Below are 12,759 nucleotides of genomic sequence, written 5' to 3' on the forward strand. Positions count from 1 at the left end.
GAGAGAGAGATAAACAACAAAAAAAGTTATAAATGGAGACAATAAAAAGTCAAAAAGTTGGGGAAGACGGAGTTAAATTGTAAAATGCTTTTTTTTTTTTGTAAAAAATTGTAAAAAGATTTTTTTGTCTCATAACAGCCACAAAGCAAAAACCTACAATAGATACAGTAAAAATAAAAAGCAAGGAATTAAAATGTAATACGAGGGACAATAACCACAGAGAAAGATAGTAAGAATAAAATAAAGGACATACAAACCAGAAAACAAATAACAAAATGGCAGTAGTGTTTACCCATCATTAATTACATTGAATGTAAACATGGACCAAATTCTCCAATTTAAAAGACACAGGGTGACTGAATGAATGAAAAAACAAGACCCAACACTTTGTCTCTTTTTAAGTCAGAAACTGTAAAAGGAGACAAAGAAGGTCATTATATAATGGTAAAGGGATCATTCTGTAAGAGGATATAACTGTAAATATAATAGTACCCAACATCAGAGCACAAAAAGAGAGCTAGATTCCAGTACAATAATAGTAGGGAACCTCAAAACCCAACTTTTGCCAATAAATAGATCATACAGAGAGAAAATTAACAAAAAAAGAAACATGAAAAGTAAACTACACTCTAGACCAAATGGACATAACTGACATTTTCAGAACATTCATCCTACTGCTGCAGAATACACATTCTTCTTGCCAGGACATAAAAACATTCTTCAGAAAAGACAATGTGCAAGGTCACAAAACAAGTCTTAAACTCAAAAAATTGAAATAATATTAAATATTCAGGCTGCAATGGAATAAAATCTAGAAATCAATAACAAGAAGAGCATTGAAAATTGAACAAATACATGAAAATTAAACAATATGCTCCTCAATGACCAATGGGTCAATGAAGAAATTAAAAATATTTTTAAAATTCTTGAAACAAATGAAATTAGAAATACAGCATACCAAACCAATGGAATACAGCAAAAGCAGTATTAAGAAGGAAGTTTATAGTAATAAATGCATATATCAAAAAAGTAAAAAGACTTCAAATAGACAAACAAATGATGTACCTTAAAGAACTAGAGAAGTAAGAACAAACCAAATCCCAAACTAGTAGAAGAAAATAAATAATAAAAATGAGAGTAGAGATAAAATGGACACTAAAAAACAATGCAAAAGAGCAACAAAATGAAAAATGAAATTTTTAAAAAGATAAAAATATGACAAAATTTTGGCTAGATTAATTAGGAAAAAAGAAAGACCTAAGTAAATAAGAGACAAAAAAGGAGACATTAAAACTGATACCACAGTAATACAAAAGATTATTAGAGACTTTTGAACTATATGCCAATAAATTGAAAAACCTAGAAAAAAATGAATAAATTTCTAAATACATACAATTTACCATGATTGAACCACGAAGAAGTAGAAAACCTGAATAGATTAATAACAAGTAATAAGATAAAAGCAGTAATAAAAGCCACCCATCAAAGAAAATCCCAGGACCTAATGGCTTCACTGCCAAATTTTATCAAATATTTAAAGAACACCAATTCTACTAAAACTATTCCCCAAAACTGAAGAGCTAATTCAATGAGCCCAGCATTACCCTGATAGCCATACCAAACAAAAATACAACAAAGAAAATGACAGACCAATATTCCCGATGAACATAGATGCAAAAATACTCAACAAAATACTAGCAAACAGAATTCAACAACACATTAAAAAGTTCATTCACCATGATCAATTAATTGGGATTCATTTCAGGGATACAAGGATGGTTCAACATACACAAATCAATAAACATTAATAGTAACAAGGACAAAAACCATATGAACATTTGAATACATACTGAAAAGGCATTCGATAAAATTCAGTATCCTTTATGATAAAAACCCTCAACAAACTGGTGATAGAAGGAACATAATACAAAACATTAAAAGCCATATAAGATAAACCCACAGCTAACATCATATTGAACACGGAAAAATAAAAAAATTAAAAGTCTTTCTTTTTTTTTTTTTTTTCTTTTGAGACAGGGTCTCACTCTCTCACCCAAGCTGGAGTGCAATGGCGTGATCTCAGCTCACTGCAACCTCTGCCTCCAAGGCTCAAGCAATTCTCATGCCTCAGCCTTCCAAGTAGCTGGGATTACAGGCATGCACTACCATGTCCTGCTAATTTTTGTATTTTTAGTAGAGACGGGGTTTCACCATGTTGGCCAGGGTGATCTCAAACTCCTGACCTCGTGATCCACCTGCCTCGGCCTCCCGAAGTGCTGGGATTATCAGCGTTAGCCACTGTGCCTGGCCAAAAATTAAAAGATGTGGAAAAAGACAATAATACCCACCACCTTCACCACTTCTATTCAACATAGAACTGGAAGTCCTATCCAGAACAATTCATCGAGAGAAAAAAAGGGCATCCAAATTGGAAAGAAAGAAGTCAAGTCATCCTTGTTTGCAGAAGACATATTTTATATTTAGAAAAACCTACAGATTCCACCAAAAAAATTGTTAGAACTGATAAATGAATTCAGTAGAGTTGCAGGATATAAAATCAAAATAAAAAAATCAGTAGTATTTTTATATGCCAGCAGTGAACAATCTGAAAAAGAAATCAAGAAAGCAATCCCATTTACAATAACTACAAAAAAATGTAGGAATAAATTTAACCAAATAAGTGAAAGGTCTCTATAATGAAAGCTATGAAATGCTAATGAAATAAATTGAAGAGGACAGAAAAAAATGGAAAAATATTCCATGTTCATGGTTGGAAGACTTGATATTGTTAAAATGACCATACTACCCAAAGTGTTCTACAGATTCAATGCAATCCCTATCAAAATACCAATGACTTTTTTTCACAAAAATATAAAAAAAAATGCTAAAATTCACGTGGAACCACACACACACAAAAAAACCCAAATAGTCAAAGCAATCCTCGGCAGGAAGAATAAAAGCTGAAGGCATCACACTACCTATCTTCAAAATATACCGCAAAGCTATAGTAACCAAAACAGAATGGTATTGGCATAAAAACAAACACATAGACCAATGGAACAGAACAGAGAACCCAGAAATAAATCCATGCATTTATTTTTTTGACAAAGGCACCAAGAACTTACACTGGGAAAAGAACAGTCTCTTCAACAAATAGTGCTGAGAAAACTGGTTATCTACATGCAGAAAAATGAGACCAGACTCCTATTTCTCACCCTACACAAAATTCAAATGTATTAAAGACTTAAATGTAAGACCTGAAACTATGAAACTACTAGAAGAAAACACTGGGAAAATGCTTCAGGACACTGGTGTGGGCAAATATTTTTGGGGTAAAACCTCAAAAGCACAGGCAACCAAAGTAAAAATTGACAAATGGGATTACATCAAGCTAAAAAGTTTCTGCACAACACAGGAAACAATCAACAGCCACTATGCAAAACAGTTTGAAGGTTCCTCAAAAAACTAAAAATAGTACTACCATATGACTCAGCAATCCTACTGCTGGGTATACATCCAACAGATAGAAAATCAGTATATCAAAGAGATGTCTGCATGTTCATATTTATTACAGCACTATTCACAATAGCCAAGATGCAGAATTAATCCAAGTGTCCATCAACAGATGGATAAAGAAAATGTGCTATATACACACGATGAAATATTACTCAGCCATGACAATGGCTGATTAATGAATAAAATCCTGTCAATTGCAGCAACATGGATAGAATTGGAGGATATTAAGTGAGATAAACCAGGCACAGAAAGACAAATATCATCAAGATAAATCATGTTCTCAGTCACATGTGGGAGCTATAAAAATTGATCTCATGGAGGTAGTAAATACAATGGTGCTTACCAGAAGCTGGAAACGGGAGCAGGCAGGGAGGGATGAAGAGGGGTTGATTATTGGGTACAAAAATACAGTTAGATAAAATGAATAAGTTCTAATATTTGGTAGCACAATAAGGTGACTATAGTTAACAATAATTTATTATATATTTTAAAAGGCCTAGGAGATCTGGAATGTTCCCAACACAAAGAAATGATAAATATTTCATGTAATAGATTTCCCAATTACCCTGATGTGATTATTACACATTGTATGCTAATATCAAAATATCACATATATCCCATAAATATATACAACTATTATGTAATAAAAAAATAAAAATTAAAAAAATAAAGTATATGAGAGGATATGCATAGGTTATATGCAAATACCACACAATTTTATATAAGGGGCTTGGACATCTGTGGATTTTGGTATCCACAGGGGATCCTGGAACCATTCTCCTATGAATACTGAGAGATGACTGTATATACAATAACAGTCCTTAGGGTGTTGCTTTTAAGTCAACTATCAATAGCAAATTATAGAAGGGTTACCACTCTGTTTTTTTTAATCACATTATTTGATTGGTAGTTAGACATTTAGATAAGTTGGGTGAAGGTTTGTAGAAAGATACTATAGGACTTTAAGATAAATCAAGCAAGCAATTTCAGTATATAGAAAATTTAATATGAAATCACTTAAAATATTTCAACATTAAGAAGTTTTAGTTCAGTGCCTTGGCATGAGACGTTTAAAAGCATATTGGGGTCTAATCTCAAATTAGTTCAGGGGAACAGAAATAACTGAAAATTTATGTATATGTGTATGTGCATATATATACACACACACACATCTATATATACATGTATATATTCAAATTATATATGTATAAAGATATTTGTAGAATCAAGATATATAGGGATTATATATCTATATATAGATATACTATATGTGTCTATTTATACAGATATATATATTTATCTTCCTGTGTGTATCTGTATATATACATGTATATACATGTGTGTACACTATATACACAGACACACACATATAAAATCTATTGTAGTTTAGTGGTGGAATTTTCTAATTTTTCTCACACACGTATTTTGGAAAGCTTACCCCCAAAGGGGCACATTAACCGTACATGGAACAGAACCCTTCTCTTCTACTTTAATTCATTTCTTTTTAAATTTATTTATTTCTATTCTTCCACTTTCAACTATTGCAGCCTCCTTCCAAGTTGTTAATTCAGATAGGAAATTAAACTCACTTTTGTGGAATCAGAGATAATTCTGAGTTGGAAAGAACCCGAGTATGCACTTGGGCCTGTTTCCTGTCTTCAGGCAAAGAGATAAACTAAAGCTAAGAGAGATGGACTGTCTGTTCTTTGCCTAAAAGGTCACATTTCTCAACTATTGGGGTACAAACTATATTTCATGAAGTAATTTTTGTAAAATAATTTTTCTTTAGCTATAGACACAAGTAAAGTAGCTACTTATAATTAAGTTTTTAGCTTGCCTCAAATATGACCTTTGTTCTTCTGGAAAAGTTTCCTCCAAAATCAGTAGCAGTAGCAAGTATGGCAGAAAGAGAAATGTGGTTCTCCATGGGAGAGAGACTATTTCAAGCAGTTATATCTTTTTAGCAAAATGTTTTGTGAGGTTTTTTGGGAGTGTGACACTTTTAGTGCACACTCAAAGACTTGTGTTTTCACATGTATAGAAGTTCACTTGGGGGTTTCCAAAGCCTCCCGTATTTTCACTTAAGTGTGGTCTTATAAAACGCAGTTTTTAAAAAATCTATGGTTTACTAAATGTAACATGTTAAAAATTACTGAAAAATTTGCCAATGTAAATCCTAAATTTAGGTTTACTAACTTAAAATGAAGCATTAAGACCAAAAAAAAAAAATTGAAAATTTTATTTTCACAGGGGATTTGCACAAAAAGAACATATTTTTGTCCTGTGTGTATATAAGCATTTTTCTTTCCTTAACTTGTTTCTGTTGTCTGCACACAACTAGAAGATGCTTTTCTTTATTTTGGTTTGGCCAAAGATGCTAATGGTTAAATTATGAAGGACTTTGTTTTACTTATTTTAAGTGGTGAAAACTGTAGTTCTTAATCTATAAAGAATTATCCAGGTGGAGATATAAGAAAAATACAAAAAATTGGGAAAACATGTAAACATAAGTTATGAGGTATTTCAAAAATACAGTGCCAGTAAAAATTCTCTTTCCCACAATTTTCAACTGCCAGATCTCTTGCTTTAGTCTTTTTGTCCTTATATTTGGAGAAACAGAAGAGTTTGAGATAAAAGTCCCTTTGAGGATGTGAGGGTTGCAGTAGTTTACAGCAGGGTCAGAAAAGGAAAGTAATAAAGCAATATTTATGTGTTTTTGTATAAGAACAAAAATATTTCCTTAAAAATTTATTAAAAGGTTTTTAGTCCTATAAACACTCACTTTTATAGGGCACATGATTGTCTGTGTGACTTCTCTTTCCAGAGGAAGACTTTTTTATTTTTAAATTCTAGGAAAGCATGACTTATTCAAATTAGATTTTCCATGCTATATTTAGTTTTACAGATGTGTTTAGTTCTAAAACTGTGGTTTACTGTATTCTGGGGAGAGCATGTATATAAAAAAAAACCCAGGACACTCTTACAACCAACTTAGATACAGTCAGTTTTAACATTCCACTGTGATCTCTCAATTCTTACAGCTTATTGCTTCCATTAAGAAGAAATCTCTGAATTTTCTGCATCTAATTTTCAATGGCTACAGTCTGAGAAACTGACCCATTATCACTTTTTCTAAATAACCAAGTTCTCAAAGTTTCTGAAAGCTCTTTGATCTTTTTTTCTGGGAGTGAAATAGGTTGTTTCTCTTATATAACAAGAATCAGGAATTCCCAGCAAACAGATTTCATTATGTATAAAGCATATTTCAGAAACACACAGACCACACATGAATATGCTCTCAGTCAACATTCACAGGCATTCACTCAAGGGGTAAACCAGTAATGAGTCAAACATATGTACTCATGCAAATGTACAATTGACAGCAAATTATTTTAGATATTAATGTCATTTCAGTATTAAAAATGAGCTGGGAGACAGCTCCTGTGACATTTGGTATGAAAGCTTTAGATTGCAGTTTTCATGTAGAAGTAGCTTCATATCACATCTCGTGAGTTTCGTATCGCACAGCAGAGGACCATACTGAATATCATGCCAAAGATCTGAAACAGAAGGAAACACTCATCAGTGACTTTGAAACGGGTACTGATTGGTAAAATGTTCAGCAGATTTTCTGTGTGCCTAACTCAAGTTAACAAATAATTATAACCAATTATTACCAGTTACAAATGACATTTTAGTATGTTACTTAAGGTTGGCTATGGGGTAAAGATTTCCAGATTAACTGTTTAAATGTATATGATTATTGTTAACAAGTAACAAGGCTCTGCTTTAAAGGAACCTACCCTGCTTCAGAATTATAGAACCGTTCTGAATACTTGTGAAAGACAGATACAATACTGGCTTTGGAATTTCATATTTCAGGTTAATCCCAGATCTCTTTTATAAGTTTATTTTGAAAATTGTGTTCATAACCATTTGTTGTTTAGATATGCTTGTGGTCTAAATAATTTTCTATTGTTGGAAAAGCTCTGATTTTTTTACAACAGTGTCTGTATATAAAAAAATGGAGTATCAGCTGGGTGCAGTGGCTCATGCCTGTAATCCCAGCACTTTGGGAGGCTGTGGTGGGAGGATCGCTTGAGCTCAAGAGTTCTAGACCAGCCTGGGAAACATGGTGAAACCCTGTCACTACAAAAAATACAAAAATTAGCCGAGCACGGTAGTGTGTCCCTACAGTCCCAGGTGCTTGGCAAGCTGAGGCGGGAGGATTGCTTCAGCCCAGGAGGTCGAGGCTGCAGTGAGCTATGATCGCACCAATTCACTCCCTGGTGACAGAGAACCTGTCTCACAAAAAAAGAAAAAAAAAGTGGAGCATCACTTCATTTTTGGTCCATTTTTAAGGGCAAATGATGCTTCACTGTTTAATTCAACAGTTTTAGCAAAGCATAAACTAGTGTTTATACTATGATATTATTGACTTTTACCTTTTGGATAGTTCTCTGAGAAGTCAAATACTTGATTGAAATCAATATCCACTTCCATGGTTTAAAAGAAGAATGCCAAAGATTCTTCTTGTCTGCAGTTATTTCCCCTACAATTTTGTAGAGCCCATGAAACCCTATCTGTAGGCACCATTCTATAAACTACTGTCAATGCTTATTTTAAAAAATGGGTACTATAACTTTCTGGTTCTCTCCTCAATTCCATCCTAAGTCAGACTAAGATCTGTAAATGTTAAATTCAATAAGATGAATGATCAGTTGTTTTGAAAAGGGAGGGACAGAAGCAGGTAAGGGTATGGCCAGGAACAGGATTTCAAGCTTCTGGATGACAGGACTAAGTACCAGTATGTAGCACAGGAGACACCCAATGGACATTTAGTTAACTGATTACATTGTGCAACTCTCACTTTACAGAGAAAAGAACTAACGAAGAAACCTGGAGGTGCCGACTCAAGATAGGCTCGCGGCCGGGCGCGGTGGCTCAAGCCTGTAATCCCAGCACTTTGGGAGGCCGAGACGGGTGGATCACGAGGTCAGAAGATCGAGACCATCCTGGCTAACACGGTGAAACCCCGTCTCTACTAAAAAATACAAAAAACTAGCCGGGCGAGGTGGCGGGCGCCTGTAGTCCCAGCTACTCGGGAGGCTGAGGCAGGAGAATGGCGTGAACCCGGGAGGCGGGGCTTGCAGTGAGCTGAGATCCGGCCACTGCACTCCAGCCTGGGCGACAGAGCGAGACTCCGTCTCAAAAAAAAAAAAAAAAAAGAAAAGAAAAAAAAAAAAGATAGGCTCGCTATGGGCATTTCCCCTTTACCACTGCCATAAGGTTGGATGTAATCTCTACCCCATCCTGGCTTCAGTGTCTTCTTCAGTCTCAGCCTACTGCTGACACGAGTCAGGGGTGAATGCTTCTAGGCTGCTCATTTGCTGAGATTGTGAAACTCTCCATTATGTAGCACATGCTCAGACCTGCCTCAGGATTGTCCTTTGGGGAGCTGCGGAACTGCAGCCAGGCTATCCCCAGAGCAGGTGGGGAGGACCTGAGAGCTGTCCCTTGATTTGAAGGGCCTCAGCCGAGTATTTCCAGCCACTTCCCCACCCCTCTGTGCTCTAAATACAGAAAAGGGGAAGGCGCTTGTGTGTCCCCTGATAACTGCAAATTCACTGATTTCCTCACAATTCCCACAGCCCTTGCCTTAGTTTAGGACATGAATTAATCTACATAGAGGGCTAGAGACTAAGTGCCATCTTAGTATTAGCTATTATCACCCAACCCCTGGACAATGGAAATCACCCTTTAACTAGCCTCCCAAATCCAGTCTTGCCTCCCTCCAACCTTTCCTCTAATCTCTACCACAGGTTCTTCCAACCCTTGGTGACTCCCCTCTCCTTAAGGATGAAGCCCACCCTTTCAAAGGGGCATGCAAAGACCTCAATGATGTGGACGCAACACTCTCCATTACCATCTCTCGCAACTCCTGCCATACCTGTCCCCTGCTCTCCGTTCTTCCCACACACTCTTCTTTTGTACTTTAGAAGTACAGAGCCACCTGGTGGTGGCCTGGATGCACTACGCTTAATACCTTCTATGGCATTGCCTTTGCCTGGTAGATTATTCAGAGAGCTGGCATTTGTTGAGTGCTATATGTCCCAGACACTTTACCTGTAATAATTTGTAATACTACTTTATATGTAGTATCCCATTTAATTTTCACGGCAGTCTTATGAGGTTTATATATTAACAAGATGAGGAAATTGAGGTGTAGAGAAGTTAAGAAACTTTCCTATGATCCCAGAGTTTGCAAGTGGTGGAGTCTAGAGTTAAATCCAAACTATGTGATGCCAGAGCTCGCCCTATTAATCTCTATGCTCTGCTGCCTCTTAAAATAATAGATGAGAGAGATTAACCTGATATGTTGCATTGAATTTGTAACAGTAGAAAGAGACCCAGAACTGAAAATCACTTATCTGGGTTACGGATGGTAGCCTTAAAATGGGAAGTTAATAACAATGGTACACTCAAGGTCATAATGAGTTAAAGTTGAAATTTGTATTATATTTTAGAGGACAAACTATTAATATATTTAATGAGCTTTGTTCTTAGAAGATATAACACATTGTGAACAAAGGTCTTTTTTCTTTATGAGAATTCTCTCTTAAGATACTATCACACTTGAAGAGAAATAAGATGCAAAGTTTCAAGGCTTTTAGAGGGCAAAAAAGGTAAGTTCTAGAACTTTCTCACCGTGAGACCTGCAATTCCAATACCGACAATTCCAATGAGCTGGAGCTTAACACTGATTATGGTCTCAATTTCATCGATGCAATTCTGTTTTGAGGAAAAAAAGCCAGGAATAAAAACTGATTGTATGTGTCAATCATTACCCTGATCCAATCCTTTCCATCCCTACAGTTCATTCTATGAGAGTCAATCCACGCCAGCTTCTACTCGTGTTTCAACAATTCATCTTTGGTAACATCATCTTGATAAACTTAACGCAAAAATGCAGTTTGGGGAAAAAAATAGAAGTCTCTCTTTTGGGTGAGATTTTCATGTTTAGGACATTGGCTTCTTCAGAGCCCTGAAATATAACTGGAGGAAGCTATTTGTCTGGTTCCAAGGAATCTAAAAATTTGGAGCCACTTCTTACTTGTAGCAAATAAGTAAAATGCCCTTAAAACAATAACTCTTTGTTTTCATATTGTCATTTACAGTTTAAAATACTTTCTATGTCTTTGATCCAATTTACTATGCAAGGTAGGCATGACCTATTAAGAAACTAAAAAGTCTTAACAGGTTCAAGTTAAACAAAGAAAAGCCAAGAATAAGAAAAGCCAAGTCTTGGGAGCTAAAAGACCATTCTTTTCTGTGGTGGCTGGGCTGGGTGGGTTCCTATCCTTTCATCTGTGCCCATAAGAGACCTGTGTAGCATAGATTCAAAGGGCCTTCATGGATGTGGGGAAACTTAGACAGAAAGCCAAATAGATCACCTGTAACTATTATTAGTTTCCCCAACTTCAAACACTTCTATTTGGAGTGCTCTTAAATAGCCGGATGCTCTCAATCCAACAGTATCCCCGGGTTGTTCAGATCTGTTCGCTTGTCACTGGTTGGTTCCTTCTGATACCATCTGAGCTATGTGAAACCCTCACTTCTCTCTTTGTATTTCCGATCACACTTCATTCATTCAACAAACATTTCTTGAGCATCTACCTTGCGTTAGTCACTGGAAGAGGGGTGGCAGATGCAGAGACAATAGGATATGGTTTCTCCTGCTTTCTGGGAATTCACAGTTTAGAGAAGGACACAGATCCACAAGAGAAAGCTATAATACATTCTGACAAAAGTATGAAAACTACTGTTCTATAGAGTGGCTCCCTTACTTAGTAGAAAAAATAAGAGTCAACCTATAGCAATTCTTTCACTCTTCCTCTCCTTCTCCTATACACTTAGATGCTCCCTTCCTTCAGTGCCAGGCATTGCTGTAGGTAGCAAGCACACTCCTGACTCCTTTTTCTCTAATCAGAGCCAAAGAGGTACCCTTCTCTGTTGAAAGTTAACCTCGTGGCTGGGCGTGGTGGCTCACACCTGTAATCCCAGAACTTTGGGAGGCTGAGGTGGGTGGTTCACCTGAGGTCAGGAGTTCGAGATCAGCCTGGTCAACATGGCAAAACCCCATCTCTACTAAAAATACAAAAATTAGCTGGGCATGGTGGCACCTGCCTGTAATCCCAGCTACTAGTGGGGCTGAGGCAGGAGGATCACTTGAACCTGGGAGGCGGAGGTTGCAGTAAGCCAAGATCTTGCCACTACACTCCAGCCTGGGCAGCAGACTGAGACTCCGTCTCAATAAACAAATACATAAATAAAAATAAAATAAAGTTAACCTCATATCCTGCTTTGGGTCTCTCCCTCAGCTCCTCAGGAAGCCTGTGCTGCCAGTTACTTTTTTTCCTTCCTATACATTCAGCCTCTCCTTACCCAGTGACATTTCCACTTATCCTATTACCATGCTCAAGTTCTTCAATCAAAACAAACAAAACAACACTCAAGATTGTCCTCCTCTAGTTCTGCCATTAGGCCCTCCTTCCCTTCATTGCCAGTTTCTTTTTGTAAAAACCAAATGTACAAAAGATATATTGGCTTTAGTCACAAAAGGAATACATGCTTCTTGTAGAAATCTAGAAAAGAGATTTTTTTTAAAAAAGAAGCATCTGTACTCTCACCACAAAAGGTAATAAATTTGTTGGTGATACTCACACACACAAACACACCTACACCCTTAGGTCATTCTTTATATTCAACAGTGTGCTTTTTTAACTTAACAACTTCAAAAATGCCTTGTTTCACTAAAAAATTCTTCGAAATCATGATTCTTTTTTTTTGGAGACAGAGTCTTGCTCTGTCACCCAGGCTGTAGTGCAGTGGCGCAATCTCAGCTCACTGCAACCTCTGCCTCCCAGGTTCAAGCGATTCTCCTGCCTCAGCCTCCTGAGTAGCTGGGATTACAGGCACATGCCACCATGCCCAGCTAATTTTTGTATTTTTAGTAGAGACGGGATTTCACCGTGTTGCCCAGGGTGGTCTTGAACTTCTCAGCTCAGGCAATTCACCTCCCTCTGCCTCCCTAAATGCTGGGATTACAGACGAAATCATGATCCTTAATGGTGGTAAAACATTTCATCATATAAATAGACCACAATTTATCTAAACAATCCCCTACTGCCATATATTAACAGCCTATCCAGCGTTTTGTTCTTATGAATAACATGTAATGAA

The 12,759-nt window shown here is 36.5% G+C and overlaps 2 protein-coding genes across 3 annotated transcripts in view; both read right to left on the reverse strand.

Annotated features, from left to right (window-relative positions):
- Nucleotides 1–12,759, reverse strand: part of SIKE1 (suppressor of IKBKE 1) — a 278,198-nt gene that overhangs the window by 252,673 nt on the left and 12,766 nt on the right. The window lies entirely within an intron of this gene.
- TSPAN2 (tetraspanin 2) overlaps nt 5,740–12,759 on the reverse strand; it is a 42,767-nt gene continuing 35,747 nt past the window's right edge. Inside the window, exons 7-8 of one of the 2 annotated variants that reach the window (XM_050748319.1) lie at nt 10,225–10,308; nt 5,740–7,076 (exon numbers count right to left, since the gene is read on the reverse strand). In XM_050748319.1, the coding sequence (XP_050604276.1) occupies nt 7,011–7,076; nt 10,225–10,308 (150 nt within the window). In that variant the 3' untranslated portion in view covers nt 5,740–7,010. The remainder of the gene's footprint in view (nt 7,077–10,224; nt 10,309–12,759) is intronic. The other variant, XM_050748325.1, reaches the window with a different exon arrangement.

This window comes from Macaca thibetana, chromosome 1 (genome assembly GCF_024542745.1).
Source record: "Macaca thibetana thibetana isolate TM-01 chromosome 1, ASM2454274v1, whole genome shotgun sequence".
Taxonomy (NCBI): domain Eukaryota; kingdom Metazoa; phylum Chordata; class Mammalia; order Primates; family Cercopithecidae; genus Macaca; species Macaca thibetana.